Source organism: Chelonoidis abingdonii, chromosome 7 (assembly GCF_003597395.2).
Source record: "Chelonoidis abingdonii isolate Lonesome George chromosome 7, CheloAbing_2.0, whole genome shotgun sequence".
NCBI classification, from domain to species: Eukaryota; Metazoa; Chordata; order Testudines; family Testudinidae; genus Chelonoidis; species Chelonoidis abingdonii.
Genome location: NC_133775.1, coordinates 54,606,157 through 54,622,261, shown reverse-complemented (window position 1 = coordinate 54,622,261; position 16,105 = coordinate 54,606,157). Strand labels below are relative to the sequence as shown.

The window sequence follows — 16,105 nt, the reverse complement described above, 5'->3', positions numbered from 1 at the left end:
CAACACAAGGCTATGAAAGCTTATCCTGTCCTGTACTCTGGCAATCATAAGACATCTGTGTGGGATATGCCTACTTGATCCGAATAGGTGATCTCCGTTTAATGCTCCTGAAGTAAAAAAGCCAAATATCCCTGCCAATCATTTGTAAAAGTAGGAGGGGGGTGGGATTCTTTTCTAACTAAAAATCAGGCAGGCAGTTCAGCCCTCTGCATGGAAACTAGAATCACCATGGTTATTCTAAATCTCTAAATCTATTTATACCCTGAGATAAAAATGAAAATAGAAATAATTGCCCATTTTTCTAATGAAAAGCGTTACTGCCTATCATGAGAGACTAGAACTATAAAGCAAAACCCAGTCCATTCCCTTGCATAAATACCAGAAATACATTTTTAATGATCCTTCATAAAAGACAGTGCTTGAGTACGTAAATGAGGCAGACTCTTCATCACCTGATTTGTGTGTATCAACAGTATTTTTACTGCACAAATTTAGAGGCCAGGCTGAGGGCACTCTGAAATTTGCCCTAGGAGTCTGACACACTAAGATTTCAGAAATTCAAAGGTCAGATGAAGAGATGATCAACCTTTAGCTCCTAACTACTGTGCCTTTAAAAGGAATAAACACTGATTTAAAGATGATGCGCCCGTGTCAGCTGTGATATTCCTGGAATTTTGTCATCTCTATTTTCATTCTAGTCTATTCACCATTCTGTGAATGTGCATAACTCCCTATCAAGACTACTTTGAAGCAGAGCAGATGGGCAAACCTAATCTGTTCTTCTAAAGTGGAAAAATGGATCTTACAGTACCTCCTGCATGAAGTTTTGCGTCCTTTGAACCACAAAATCAATATGGTAGAATTTGAAGCGGCTCTTGAGGTCCTGGAGTTGTTCCTGGAGGAGATTGACTTTCAGATAGCAAGGTTCCATTTTCACAGAGTTGAATGGCAGGTTCATCAGCTGCTCCAAATTCTGTATCCCAGTGGGAAAAAATATTTTACAAAGAAAGCAATCTGAGATGGATTCTTAATATAGAAATTTAGTGATGGTCACACAATGACTGTGGCAAATCATTATTCAATCTATTGTACTCTGTGTGTCTGAGTCAGAGGACTATTTAACTGAGAAAAACAGGAATTTATACCTGTTTGGTTCTGCAGAACCAATATAGCTATTGCCAGTTAAGATCTATATAGAGAATTTTTATAACATGTGAGAGGGTAAAAAAGGACCGAGACTTCTTTTCTTACTTCCTTCAGCTTTGTGGCATCATTTGTCTTCTGGAAGTCCTGGCTGATCTCATTAACTTCTTTTTCAAAGAGCAAACGGATTTCACTGAATCCAGAGCTCACTGGGCCCATGAGCTCTTCCAATATAGAAGGCAAAAATGGCTGGATATTCTCCATGCAGCACTTCTCAGCAGGCTCAGAGACTGTTGCTGAGATATTAAAGAATCAGACAGATGTGTTTTAGGCCACCCTGGTGGTAGACTGAAGAATCTAAATGAAAGGGCTACAGACTGTAGAATAAGTTCTATTAGAATACTTTCCCCAGAGCCATTTATGACACTTCTCCTCAAATATGTCTTGGGTAAGGAAGGGAAGAGTTTGTGGAGTTTAAATGACAATTTAAAGATATTTTGTGCTAGTCCTTCCTGCCAAATTATAGTGGATTGGATGCATTGTGAGCAAAGAAGAAATATAGGTGGGCATTGGCAAGCACTGGGATGTTTGTAAATAGCATGGTCATTGTGACCTAAGGTACACTGTATTACATGTTAATTCAACAGGGAACTTTACACAGCAAGCAAAACAATCTACACTCCCTTGCATAAAAGAGTGCCCTAAAGAGAAATGCTCCAAGTTTTTTTGAAAATAATTGCCAAATCTTCATCTATTTCTTATCATCTATGGTTTCTAGAAAGAGTGCTTCAGCAGCATAAGCTAATGTTTTGTCTACTTTTTATGTTAATTTACATATTCATTACAAAACTATAATTGCTAACGTCATATGAGTTTTAAATTACTCAATAAGCCATTTGTTTTAAATATGCCTCAGCACTAAAGACATTTATCGCTTAACCAAAACTTCCACTGTGGAGCATGTAGGCCATATTCTGCTTTTGTTTGTGCTTGTGTAATCTATATCTTCATCATATAATGTTGTACAGGTGAAACTGAAAGCAGAATAAGCCATTCTAATCAACATTTTCAAAAGCGGCTGGTGATTTGGGTTGCCTCCACTTCCGGGAATCCAGTTTGAAATTCCTGGCCCCTGATATTGAGAAGGGCTAAGCATTCACAATTCCCACTGAAGACTGTGGAAGCTGCAGGTGCTCAGCACTTTCTGTAAATCAGAGTCTCAAGTCGGGCACCCAAACCAGTGAGAACTTGATCATTCAAGCACCTGAGGGCAATGGGTAATTCTGAAGAACAGCTCCAGAATAGTGAGACATGGGGATAGGAGGTTGCTTTTTTTTTTTCATCCCCACTAACCTTTGATTTTTCCAGCTAAATAGTTCTTTGAGTTCAAAATCTGATCCATGTCTGAACGAATGGTTCCTTCTAGATTCTTTGTAAGATCTTTACATTCTTCCTTCAAGGTGTTTAATCCTTCTGAAACCTGCTCCTGGACCAGATTGTATGTTTCTTCTACAATCTAAAAACAAAAAATAGAAGTATGCATGGACTAGCACATTGGACAATTGCTATGCGAGACAAGAATTGTGCAAAGGACAGTACTTACTGCAAACCAAACCCTCTTCCTATCGTTCCTCTTTCCTTTCATTTTAGGCAGGAGCATAGTCTGAAGGTTAGGCAGGAGCTCCTCCATCACAAGGTTGCTCAAGATCTACAAGGTTAAAAAACAATTTTAAAAAATGACATTTTCAGTCCTCACCCTTCTGCTGACCACTGCACTTGTGCTACATTTTCAAATGTGGACAGCCTCAAATATTACATAACTGTTTTGCTATCCCAGGTAGCCAAGATATCTTCTCACAATACAGCTTTCACAATGTTAAGATTAATTGATTGCATTCAAATTGAGAGACCATTTTTGGCACTTCAGTTACACTGGCGGGCAGGGGGAAGAAGAGAGAAACGGGACCTTTATGCTTTCCTCTGATGCATTTGCTATCGACCGCAGTACGGACAAGATGTGACTATGTGGGCCATGGATCTATTAAAATACTACAGATCATGATCCTCTTTCCTAAAACTTACTATGTGGTTTTAAAGATAAAAGGCTGGATCCTCTGCTGGGGAAAGTCACTGGAGCTACTGTGATTTACATCAGCTGAAGACCTGGACTAAAATATTGACAAGATGAAGTGGTGCATTTTGATAAAGGTTCAGAGTGGAAGCCTTGGATCTCAAGGTGTCTGCATTCTCGGCCACTGCTAGCTTCTCCTGCTGGGGTCACCGTGGTGGAGAGCCTATTCTACAGAATTACTGGTTAAAGGGTACACCTAAAGCTGGATAGCCCTACTAAAAAGTATTTCTAAGGGATGCTGAGCCCAACAAAAGAAGATATAAATACACCAATGTGAGGAATCCAAAGACTGTTTTTGGTGAGCATTATCTCAGCAAGTCAAAATGGAGGAAGAACTGGTATGTGAGCAGGATGTAAATAGAAACAGAGTCCACAAACTCAGTCTAATCTTGGAATGAGTTAATGCTACCCCAGTGCTTACACTATCAATACTGATTTATTTTTCCAGTGACTCACAGCATAGCCCATAAAAAAATAGTAACTCCAGGCTGAGTCTTGAGAGAACAGCAGCTGCACCAAAATTGGATTTTATGGAGGAAGAACTCACACATTTAAGGTCATGATTATAATTAATACCATTATGAGCTGGGTGAAACCTTGCTATGGGTTAGGTTAATATCCCATTGAGGTTGATAGGTGCAAACTCACCCTTCAAATCAACGTAACTTTAAACATAAGCCCTTCCTAAGAGAAAAAGGTGTGTGTGACCCTGCCTGGGAGCTTTTGTGCTGAGTATTGCTTTGGATAGGTGTGTGTGGGAGTGCGAGAGAACACAGAGATACTGAGGTCACAGACAAGAACAGAGAAAGAGGGAGAAGCAAAGAGGCAAGGTAAGCGAAGCAGGAGCCTGTGAGCACAGTGTGACCCTGGAAAAACCTTGAGATAGCTTTTGGGTCTGGTATTAGATAAAGAGGCTTCAGGGCAGTAAGCTAAGAAACTGTTCCTTTTGGTCTTGGTTCCTCCTGCATTCAGAGAGACAGGACTTTGTACATTCTTTGTAAATAAACAAAACTGCACCAAAGAAATACCTATCACAAATTTCTATTTCCAGCTGGAACATCCCAGGGCCCCAAACCTTGACTAACAGCTCAAGTCAAAAAGAGGCAACAATATGATGGAATAGCAGTAGCTGCAAATTTCCATGCTGTGCTTCAACTTGGAACCAGAAATTCAAAGATTTCCCTTTCCCTACCCTTTCCAGACCCCACAACTACAATGTTCTTCTAAGGATTTTAACTTTTAAATTACTAATGTGTTCTTCTCAACCTTAACTCCATCTTCATAAAGTCTTTGTCTGGGAATTTTGTTATTTACCAAACATGTACTAGATGGTTTACAGATACCATGAAAACCATTAAAACATGTTGTTTGCTGCCACAAGTATCTTACAGTCTAAATATCAAAGTCAGATTCAACTATGCTGAACCAAGTATATATCAGGAAATAACTGATCTAAGAAAAGGTCCTAAAAGGTCATCCAGAAAGGTTTCATTAATGCACACAAAAGCTGGGATGTAATGATCAAATAATAGGCAGTACCAGTCTTCATAGTGACCAAATACTTAAAATTCACATTGTACAGTGTATGCAAAAGCTACCTTTTTAAGAAATGTTAGATTGGATTTATATTCCTTTAATGAAAGGTATATTTTAGGGGTCCCAACAAAAAGAACGGTTACTCACCTTCTCAGAGAACAACTGTTACGAGATGTGTTCCTCATATCCATTCCAATTAGGTGTCTGTGTGCTGCATGCACAGTGGTTGGAAAGTTTTTCCCCTAGCAGCACTCGTCGGGTCAGCTGTGGTGCCCCCGAAGTGGCACCTCCATAGTGCGCTATATATGACCCTGCCGACACGGCGGCTCCTTAGTTCCTTCTTGCCAGTTACTCCGACAGAGGGGAAGGCGGGTTGGTTTGGAATGGATATGAGCAACAGGTCTCAAAGAATAATAGTTACGAGAAGGTGAATAACCATTCTCTCTTCGTGTGATTGCTCATATTGATTCCAATTAGATGACTCCCAAGCCTGACTTAGGTGGTGGGGTCAGACTTATGGAATCGCTCATTGGAGCACTGCTCTGCCAAAAGCTGCATCATCTCTAGCATGCTGGACAATGGTGTAATGAGAGATGAACATATGCACCGAGGACCAAACTGCTGCCCTGCAGATTTCTTGGATGGGGACCTGGGGCAGGAATGCCGTCAATGAGGCCTGTACCCTTGCGGAGCGTGCCGTAAGTGTCAGGGCTGGGATTTTGGCCAACTCATAGCACCGGCAGATGCAGGATATGATCCAGGAAGATATTCTTTGTGATGATACTGGGAGTCCTTTCATTTGGTCAGCCACCACTATGAATAGCTGATTCAACTTTCTGAACGGCTTAGTACATTCAATGTAGAAGACCAGCGCCCGCTTAACAACCAGAGAGCGCAGCCTCTGCTCACGGTTACTGGCATGAGGCTTAGGACAGAAAATGGGCAGGTATATGTCTTGTCTTGTATGAAAATTGGCACAACCTTAGGAAGAAAGGCTAGGTGAGGCCTAAGCTGCACCTTATCCTTGTGGAAGACTGTGTAAGGTGGGTCAGAGGTGAGGGCCTTTAACTCAGATACCCTCCTTGCTGAGATAATGGTGACCAGAAAAGCTACTGTGTATGATAGATAGAGAAGGGAGCAAGTCGCTAGCGGTTCAAATAGGGGCCCCTATTAGTTTGGAGAGGACCAAGTTAAGGTCCCATGCAGGGACTGGCTGTCTAATCTGGGGATGGAGGCGTTCCAGGCCCTTGAGAAAACGTCCCACCATGAGGTTGGAAAATATGGAGCGTCCAGATACTCCTAGGTGAAAGGCCAAGATAGCAGTGAGATGAACCTGGATGGATGATGCTGCCAGGCCTTGTTGTTTTAGGTGTAGGAAGTACTCTAGGATAAGTGGTATAGGCACCTGGAGTGGAGGTGTGTGACACTGGGCGCACCAGCAAATGAACCTTTTCCACTTAGATAGATAAGTGGCCCTGGTGGATGGTTTCCTGCTGCCAAGTAGGACCTCCCGAACAGATTCCGAGCACAGAAGTTCCATGGGATTTAACCATGAAGCTTCCAAGCCATGAGATGGAGGGACTTGAGGTTTGGGTGGAGCAGGTGACCGTGTTCCTGAGTGATCAGGTCGGGGTGGAGTGGCAATGCAATCAGGGCATCCACTGATGGTTCCAGGAGTGTGGTGTACCAGTGTTGTCGAGGCCACGCCGGGGCCACCAGGATTACCTCCACTCTGTCCCTGCAGAACTTCTGCACAAGAGGGAACGAGGGAAAGGTGTACAACAGGCAGCCTCCCCAGGGTAGAAGAAACATGTCTGTGACCAAGCTCGGGCTGTGATTCTGGAAGGAGCAGAACACGGCATGTCCTGTTGCTGCGGGGGGCAAACAGGTTGACCTGGGGAAACCCCCACCTTTGGATGATGGAGTGTATGACGTCTGGACGGATGGACCGCTCATGATTGCAGAACGATCTGCTGAGGTGGCCTGCCAGGTCGTTCTGAGCCCCTTGGAGATAGGATGCTTCCAGGTGAATGGAGTGGGCGATGCAGAACTCCCAGAGCTTGAGGGCTTCTCGACACAGTGGGGAGGAATGGGCTTCACCTTACTTGTTGATGTAAAACATGGCAGTGGTGTTGTCCATCCTCGTTGCCATGCACTGGTCTTGCAGCCAGGCCCAAAAAGTTTGGCATGCTAGGCGTACCATCCTGAGCTCCTTGATGTTGATATGGAGAGCTTGTCCCAAGACCATAGTCCTGCGTTTGTTGATCTCTCAAATGTGCACTGCCCAACCCACAGCTGACGTGTCCATTACAGGGATAAGGAGGGCTGGGGGCTGTTGAAGGGGACTCCCTTGCACACCATCTGAGGGTCGAGTGACCATTGGAGGAACTCAAGTACGTGCTCTGACACCATCACTACTAAGTCCAGGTTGTTGTGTCCTGGGCGATAGACCAACGCAAGCCACACCTGCAGGGGTCTTAAGTCTCAGCCTGGCATGTCGGACCACATAAGCTCAGGATGCTATGTGGCCAAGGAGATATAGGTAAACCCTTGCAGTAGTGGTCAGGAATCGCTTGAGGCCCTGAATGATGTTCAAGATGGCTTGGAATCGTGTCTGACAAAAACGCTCTTGCCAGCACCGAGTCCAGCACTGCTCTGATGAACTCTGCTCTCTGGGTTAGAGACAAGACTGACTTGTTCACACTGAGGAGGAGGCCCAGTCTCTGAAAGCAGATCTAATGAACTGGACCTGAGATTCCACCTGCTCCCTGGTGCACCCCCTGAGCAGCCAGTTGTCAAGGTAAGGGTGTGCCTGCACCTGTCTCTTGTGAAGGAGGCTGCTATGACTGACATGCACTTGGTGAAAACTCGGGGGGCTGTCAACAGATCGAATGGAAGGACTGTGAACTGATAGTGTTTGTGGTCGACCAAAAACCTTAGAAATCGCCTGTGTGTGGGGCAAATAGCTATGTGAAAGTATGCATCTTTCACATTGAGGGCGGCGTACCAGTCTCCCGGATCCAGGGAAGGGATAATTGTGCTCAGGGAGACCATACGGAACTTCAACTTCTCCATGAATTTGCTGAGTCCTCATAGGTCTAGAATGGGTCAAAGACCCCCCTTTGCCTTGGGGATTAGGATCCCTTGCCCCTTAGCTCCTGAGAAACCTCCTCCACTGCTCCTATGGTGAGGAGTGACTGCACCTCCTGATAAGGAGCTGCTTGTGAGAAGGGTCTCTGAAGAGGGACGGGGAAGGGGAGTGAGGGAGAGGGGAAGAGCAGAATTGGAGAGAATATCCTACTCCTCCTGTGTGAAAAACCCAGCATGGTCCGATGTTATTTGGGATGAAGCACAGTAAAAGTGGGATAGATGGTTCAGAAAACATGGGGAAGGATCTGGTGTTGAGACAGGTGCTCAGTCCTTGGGCGCACCTTCAAAATGACTGCTTTGAACCTGACAAAGGTTTAGTCGGGCCCTGGTCTTGCCCAGACAGAGGATGGGAGGGCTTGCACCAGCCATTTCTGCCCCTGCGTCTGTAGGGATCCTGCCTTGGTCAAGGAGGATATGACCACAGTTGCTGCAGTTGGAGCTTAAAGGGCTTTTTTTGGGTTGCCAGAATATGCATACCCAAAGATTTAATTGTATCCCTGGAATCCTTTAAGCTATGCAACCTGGAGTCTATCTGTTTACCAAACAGACTCATCGAAAGACAGGTCCTGCATAGTTTGTTGAACATTGGGCGGAAGCCCCGAGCCCTGCAGCCATGAGCTACGCCTCATGGCGATTCCTGAGGACCAGGTGTGCGCTGCCAAGTCCGCAGCATCCAGTGGGGCCTGTAAAGAGGTTCGTGCCACTGCCTTGCCCTCCTCGATAATAGCCCCAAACTGCTCTTTAGACTCTGCTAGTATCAATTCCTTAAACTTCAGCATTGCGTTCCTGGAGTTGAAGTTGTATCTCCTCAGGATTGTCTGCCGATTGGCAATCCTGAGTTGTAAGCCCCCTGTGCAGTATACTTTGTGTCCAAATAAATCCAGGTGCTTGGCATCCTTGGACTTAGGTGCTGGGGCTTGGTGTCCCTACCTCTCCTGTTCATTCGCTGCAGCCACCACTAGGGAAAAGGGCTGCGGGTGTATGAAGAGGTATTCATACCCTTTAGTGGGGATGAAATATTTCCTTTCCACCACCTTGGCGGTAAGTGGGATGGAGGCCGGGGTCTGATAAACGGTCTTTGCATTGGCCTGGATAGTTCTGATGAGTAATAGAGCCACCCTAGATGGTTCCTTCAGTGCTAGGATATCCACCATAGGGTCCATGGTCTCTACCACCTCTTCGGCCTGCAAGTTCATATTTCATGCCACCCTGCATAGAAGTTCCTGGTAGGCCCGGCTTTCTATAGGGAGAGGCCCGGAGGTGGAGGTGCCCACAACAGCCTCGTCTGGGGAGGAAGATGAGGAGGCCAGAGGAGGAACTGGCTCCTTCTGACCTTCCTGGTCCTCTGGTACCTCTTGTGCTGCCTCTAATCCAGGGTCAGCCACCCCAGGGTCAGGCTCAGGAACGGGGGTGGGTTCCAGAGGAGGTGGTAGGACTGATAACTCCTCTGCACTGCTCAGGGTAGGACGACTGGCCATCGCTTCCGGGACCCTCGCCTTGGACACCATCGAATGGGTACCCCTGGACTGGATGCCAGGGGCCTGGTGGTATGCCCAAGGGGTCCAAAATGGACACTGCACTGGCCCCTGCCACTGTGCGGGCCAGGGTGCCACACATATGTCTGTTCTGCCCCATGCCAACTTGCATGGGGCCCGCTCCAAATATTTAGACCCTGTCTCCAAGCCCAAAGATAGGGGACCTAGAGTGCGAGGGCCAGGGTGGTGCCGAGCGTTGTTGGGCTGCGGAGCGGTGCCACAAGTGAGGTCTGCACGATGACATGGAACGGTGCTGAGACGGACTGTGCCGGGACCTGTTGCACAACAGCGATCAACACTGAGAACAGGAGCGCTGGTGGGACCTGGAGCGGTGCCGCGATTGCAACCAGTGCTGTGATTGCAACTGGTGCCATGAGTCTGATCAGCACTGGGACTCCAAGCAGTATTTTGTCTCTGGTGGTGGCGCCGATGGGCAGAACATTGCAGGTTTTCCGTGGGATGGTGCCGCACACTGTGGCATCAGAGGCTTGGCGCAAAGCGTGGGGGACCATGGTGCCATCATGTCTGTGAGGTGTCTCGCAGCTTCAAATGTGTCTGGGGTGGAAGGAAGTTGTACCTCTTCCACTACCTGACATGCTGAGTCCAATTGCACTGGACTCAACAGTCCCCCTTGCAGAACCGAAGTCGATAGTGCCTGCTCTGAAGTTTTTGGCACTGGGTGCTCCTTCCTGGGATGTGCCCCGTTGGCTGGTTCTGAGGAGGTGGGTCCTGAAGTTGGGGAAACACCTCTCCCTTGTTTCCAGTGCCGCTTTTAACCCAGGGTATGGGACTGGTGTGGAGTCATCTCCAACTGTTTCCACACCGGAGAGCGGCGGCACCGCAGGTCTCATCCACAGTCCTTTCACGGCGCTGTCTCCGTGATTGATGCCAGGGCATTATGCACCGATGCATTCAGTGCCGGGTCCTGCCATGCCATTGCTGCTTGTGGTCGAAGTATCACCTCCATAAGGAGCTGCTTCAGTCTAAAGTCCCGCTCCTTTTTTGTTCTTGGGTGAAACACTTTGCAAATCCTGCACTTATCCGCCTGATGCATTTCCCCCAGATACTTTAAGCAAATGTAGAGGGGATCACCTGTTGGCATAGGCTTGTTGCAAGACTTGCAGAGTTTGAACTCCTGGGACTTAGGCATGCCCTGAGTCCCCAGGGAGAGTGCAGTTGGGTTGGAGGGGAACACCCCACTCCCAACAGCGAACTATTAACACAACACTAACTAAATAACTAACTAAAGTAACTAAGCAAGACAAACACTAAAGTAGATAGAAGCTAGGGAAACATGGAGAGCTTGCTGAGCAAGATGCCACAGTTCTAATGACCATCACTAGCGGTAAGAAGGAACTGAGGAGGCGCCAGGTCAGCAGAGTCATATATACAGCACTATGGAGGCGCCACTCCAGGGGGCTCTACAGTTGACCTGACGGGTGCTGCTGGGGGAAAAACTTTCCGACAACTGTGCATGCAGCGTGAGCACACCTAATTGGAATCAATATGAGCAATCACTTAAAGACAAATCATTGATTTAACTTTTATAAAAACAATAAGCTTAATTCACCATTATATGACTCCATTTTACACTGATGTATCATTGATCAGAGGAGTTACACCAGTGTAAAACCAGAGTAGCACACTGGTGAATCAGATCTAATATGTAGACCCATATCAACTAAAGCTTATACTGCCACAGCCCTCAACCCAGTACCCCACAAAGTATTTCTTTACCTTTTGTATTTGTCATGCTTTAATACTTATTAAGTAGATAATTTTGTTTTGTCATCAATCCCATTTATCTTTATAAAATGATGTAAGCAACAAAACAAAAACTTAACCAGGGAATTTTAAGGGTGCACAAGAGTATTTCATATGTCAGTGGGAGATGCTGAGTATTTGTTTTACTGTATATTCTAGCCTTGGCAAAATTAATCTTTTTTTAAAAAAATTTCAACAGATACTGATGTTTATTTTTAAGCATCTGTATAGATTTTTATTGATTTAAATTTTCACAGTTGTATAAAATTATGGGTATGTTTAAGCATTTTTAATTTTTAATCTACTTAAATTTTCAGTTGCAGGTAATTATGGGAGGACGGTCAGACAATTATTTAATGACAGAAAATGTTGTGATTAAAAAGTTAAAGTTTTATAACTTTTAAAACACAAATTGTCAACATCATGTCAAAACACAGTAAATGTCCTGAATTCAAACTCTAGTAAGATTTCAAACAGCATTTTTCTTACTTTGCCTATCTGTAAATTTTGATGATCATCAATGGCAGTATTTTTTTGTCAGTTTGTGCACATGCAGAGAAATCAATATTTATAAACTGTGGCAAGGCTCCGTTTCTGCCTCGCCAGACTTAGCACTCCCTCCTTTGGCAGGGACAGGGCCTGGGGTAAATCAGCCCCCAATTCTGGAGCATATCTGTCTTCCCTCTTGGGGTTTTTTTTCTCAGAGTCTTCCCGGTAGGCCTCAGGGCAGACCTGAGAAGTGCTTCTCTGACAAACAAAGGGAAAAAGTCTATAACACACCAAAACAGAAGAGGAATACCTTTCCCTGGCCCCCTAACTGAGGCAGGTGTTGTCCTGTCACTGGCCCCAGGGTGTCAGTCCTTCCCCTAAACAGGCACTGGATTTCTGGTTAAAACAGCCCTGGGAAAGAGCTGCCCCAGGACAGCCAATCGTGGGCAGATTTGAGGCAGCCAATTAGGGCCCGGGTGGGCCAGTATAAGAAGGGCTCTGGGTTAAAAGGCAGAGTCTCTCTTTGGAGAGAGAAGGACCTAGCTGCTTTAAGGAGCAAGGGAACCTGAGGCTGAGCAGTGCTGAGGTGCTCCAGCCTGGCAACTCCCCAGGCTGAGGCCTTGGTTAAGGCCTACAAAGGTAATGGGGCTGCAGAGGGGCAGTCTAGGGATAGGCAAAGGCAGCAGGTCCTATCCCCTTGCCAATGATGATGAGTGGCCACTATTGACTGCAGTCTGCCCCAGGGAAAGGGGGCTAGATGACTGGCAATAGCCACTAAGGAAGGGTGGAGATAAGAGGTTGAAGTTTCCCTGGCAGGGGAGATCCAGAGTGTGGGGACTGCTGGGGGGCAGAACCACAGGGTAAAGGGGGATGGGGGGGGGTCAAGGAAGGATACTGGGGGGTGCCAGCACCAGGCCAGACACTGGCCAGTAGGAGGTGCTCTGTATGCTGGAGAGCTAATTCCCAAGATGACCAGCAGGAGATGCCACAGTGGTGTGTGCTTGACCTCGCTACAGAATGTCTCCCCTACCGGGAGGAGCAGAGTTTCTCACACTAGAAAAACCCATCTCCCTGCTGCCTCTAGCACTGCAGCAGTTTGTCTCTCTCCCCCCATTCTCACCAGGAGAGAGAGATTTTAACAGGTTTCAGGCAGCCTTTAATGGGACTCAGATGTCCCTAATTCACCTGCAGTAACCCCTTCCCAGCTTATAGGAAAACACCTTTAGCATTTTAGGGCTAACATACCTGTTTCCCAGATCCCCCTGCTGCTGTCTGGCCTGACTTTGTCACATAACATTTACTGATAAAAATCTATTCCTTCCAAGCCTATGTATATATGTTGCAATACCTAAGCAGAACAGGATAAGTTAAGGACTGCTTCGATCAATACTGTGTATCATAACAAGTAGTCAGGATGTCAATGAATACATTAACTAGCATTCTGCAGCTTTTTGTGTTTTAAATAGCAACAAACTTGTCTGGTTGTTCCAAACCATTCACCTAGCTTGGATATTTGCCAAAAACAATTATACTTGGTCAAAGCACTTATTTTGAGAACACAGTATACTTCTAGTATTCATCATTACATTATCATCATCTTAGTAACTATTCTGAAGTCTTCTGATGAAGGTTCTCTTGGGGGTATATGGGTTATGAGTAGGAAAAGATAACAGTTTCATGATTCAAAACAAACTTGTCTAAGAATATTGTTCTCTTAACCCTTTGGTGGGCAGGATGGGGATTCCTTGATGCTAAGGGATTTCCTATTAGTTGTTATCAGGGAATCTTGACTCCTGACATCAAAGCATGACTAGATAATGGTTATACACAGGGCTTAAATTTGGGGAGTTGTCTCGAAGAGCTCCAGTAAATATTTTCAACCCCCCTGAAGTTTTTAATAGGATGTTGGGGTGGGGGGGAGTATGGTGTCTCCAAGAAATACTCTAAGAATTTAAGCCCAACCTATATATTTTCATCCAGTTTCCACATCTTCCACGGCAGCCTATCAGAATTATTCTGGTTAGTAAGGACAAAACCTTGAATCACAAATTCCTCAATGGACCCCTACATTTTCCCTATGAGTGGCATGATTTTCAAGGGTGATGAACACCCAGCAGCTGGCATTAAAGTCAATGAGCTGCTGAAAGTTCAGCATTTCTAAGGAGGGAAAGTACTGGTAATCAGGAGGCAGATTCTTAGTTACACTGAAATGTATCTGGAATAATGCCAGTGAACTCATTGGAGTTATGCAACTCACACCAATGTTCAGGAGCCTAAATTTAGCCATCCATTTTAAGTGCTGTATGAGGCAGCGCATTGGCTTGTTCTAGTGTGGTTGTTGCTATTGTGAAAGTAGAATGAATTATATTGTAAGAATAGAAAGGATTAAAGAAATGTTGTCTGTACCTTTAAGCAAAATTGTTGGAATGTTGCAATCCAGATGTCAGGAATACAGACATTAACATAGAACAATTGCACCGTTTAAGGGCAATTGGTGAAGTATTAGCCTTAGATCGATAACAGTAAGGAAGTGGGATATGCATGCTGTGCCCCAGGTGATTTTTTAGTGTTTTTTGCTTTCTTTGTCCCTTTGTCTAATTCCCGCTCTTCTATCTGTATAAATAAGACTGCTTAGGCCTTGCATGCTGCTCACATTCTCTGGGTGTATTAGCAGAGCGGTGTGCTAATAAAACAGAGTGCTCTGACAAACTGTGAGTCCTGAGTTTAACTTTGACACTATGAAATACTCTGTTTCACCATTTGTCACAGTAACTGCAGCATCTACTAGTTTATCCACCCAAGACTAAAAGCTCCTTCCTGAAGGAAGGGGAAAGCATACTAAAGAGATTCTCCAAGAGTTTCAGGTAGCTAGTGTTCCATTCTCTCCGGGGGGGTGGGGGGGGCGTGGGCTTGGAGCATTGCAGTGGGGCAAGGAAAAGGTTTTTCAAGCCCCAGAGACTAAGGAGTCTTGCGGAAATCTGACACCAACCTTACGCATCCTGGAGGTGGGCCTGCTCTTCTGTGCTGTTCTCTAGGCTCCCCTCCCCACCAGTAGAATGGCAGTGGTGTTTTTGCATCCCTTTGCTAAACCTGAGCCAGTGCACATTTTGGAAAGGGGACGACAATGATGCCTTCCATGTGAATTTCTGCGCAGAGGGGAACACGACATGTAAAGTGGCAGATCCTCACCTTCATCTCTTCCCTGGAACTTGCAATACCCAAGATGGACTAAGTTCTTGTGGCAGAGCTTCTGCAGGCTCGTGGGAAGCTCACCATGTTTCAACTCTTGCTCTTCTGTGCACACTTTGCCATGGAGAGGGGCGGCTGGCACCAAGTAGTAGACCTAAAATTTCTTTTAGGCTTTTGATTCTTAGGCTAGCCATTTATATCATTATAATTTGGAAATACAGTTGCTCTCTCTACTACCTGGATTTTACATTAAAGCATTTTTAATATAAAATTGCAGACAATGAGATGCAAAAGTCTATAGAAAGCTTTGGAATCAGTCAAACCCTACAGTCAGTATTTACTGCCACTGTTGACAACAGCATCTTTTCCTGAGTAAAGGATATCAGGATTTGGCCCACCAGTAGTTTTACTGAGCTAGGGTTATGCTCAGAACCAAAACAGAGGTTTTGGATGAAAGGTGGAGAGATGGTGGAGGGTGAGAGTACTTTGTAGCTCATTATAGGCTGTAAACATAAGCTTGTTTTCCCCTAAGTATCCTTTATTGCTCAACAGATTTAAGTTGCATAAATGGATAAAATGTTTTCTTATCCTCATTTCAAAATTAAAATTGTATATCTTTCACAATTTTTTTTATGATTACAGTATTACTAGGATTGGCAGAGTTGGGGTTTTTTATTTTTTTGATATATCAACATTTTTCAGCATTTTCTTATCTATTTAATTTTTAGATAAGATTGTGGGAAACTATAGAGGTGGGATTTGGACAATAATCATTTAATGAGTACCTGCTGAGATTCAAAAACCTGAAACTATATAACTGTTAGAACACACATTGTCAACATCAGAATAAACAAAGTAAACATCCTTAAGTCAAACTCTAAGTTTTCAAGCAGTAGGTTTCTTACCTTGCCTATCTGTAAATTTTGATTTTTATTGCTGGAAATATTTTCTCGGTGTACAGTGAAACTGACATTTGATAAAAAATCTAATACTTCCAAGCCTAAGTATTACTTTTGGCTACTGTGGTACTTCACTCTACTGTTGCATTGTTTTTATATTCTCTATCTAAGCCTCTTTTCAAACACCTCCTAATGGCCCAACTGGAGAAGTTATTAGCTTGCAAACTGCTCCCTCTCATGGTAAATCACCCATTTTGAAAACACCCACC

At 44.9% G+C, this 16,105-nt stretch overlaps 1 protein-coding gene across 1 annotated transcript in view; it reads right to left on the bottom strand.

The window, feature by feature from the left end:
* NIBAN1 (niban apoptosis regulator 1) overlaps positions 1–16,105 on the bottom strand; it is a 113,949-nt gene that overhangs the window by 13,027 nt on the left and 84,817 nt on the right. The window contains exons 7-10 of the mRNA XM_032783462.2: positions 2,747–2,851; positions 2,497–2,659; positions 1,252–1,439; positions 812–973 (exon numbers count right to left, since the gene is read on the bottom strand). Of these exons, the coding sequence (XP_032639353.1) occupies positions 812–973; positions 1,252–1,439; positions 2,497–2,659; positions 2,747–2,851 (618 nt within the window). The remainder of the gene's footprint in view (positions 1–811; positions 974–1,251; positions 1,440–2,496; positions 2,660–2,746; positions 2,852–16,105) is intronic.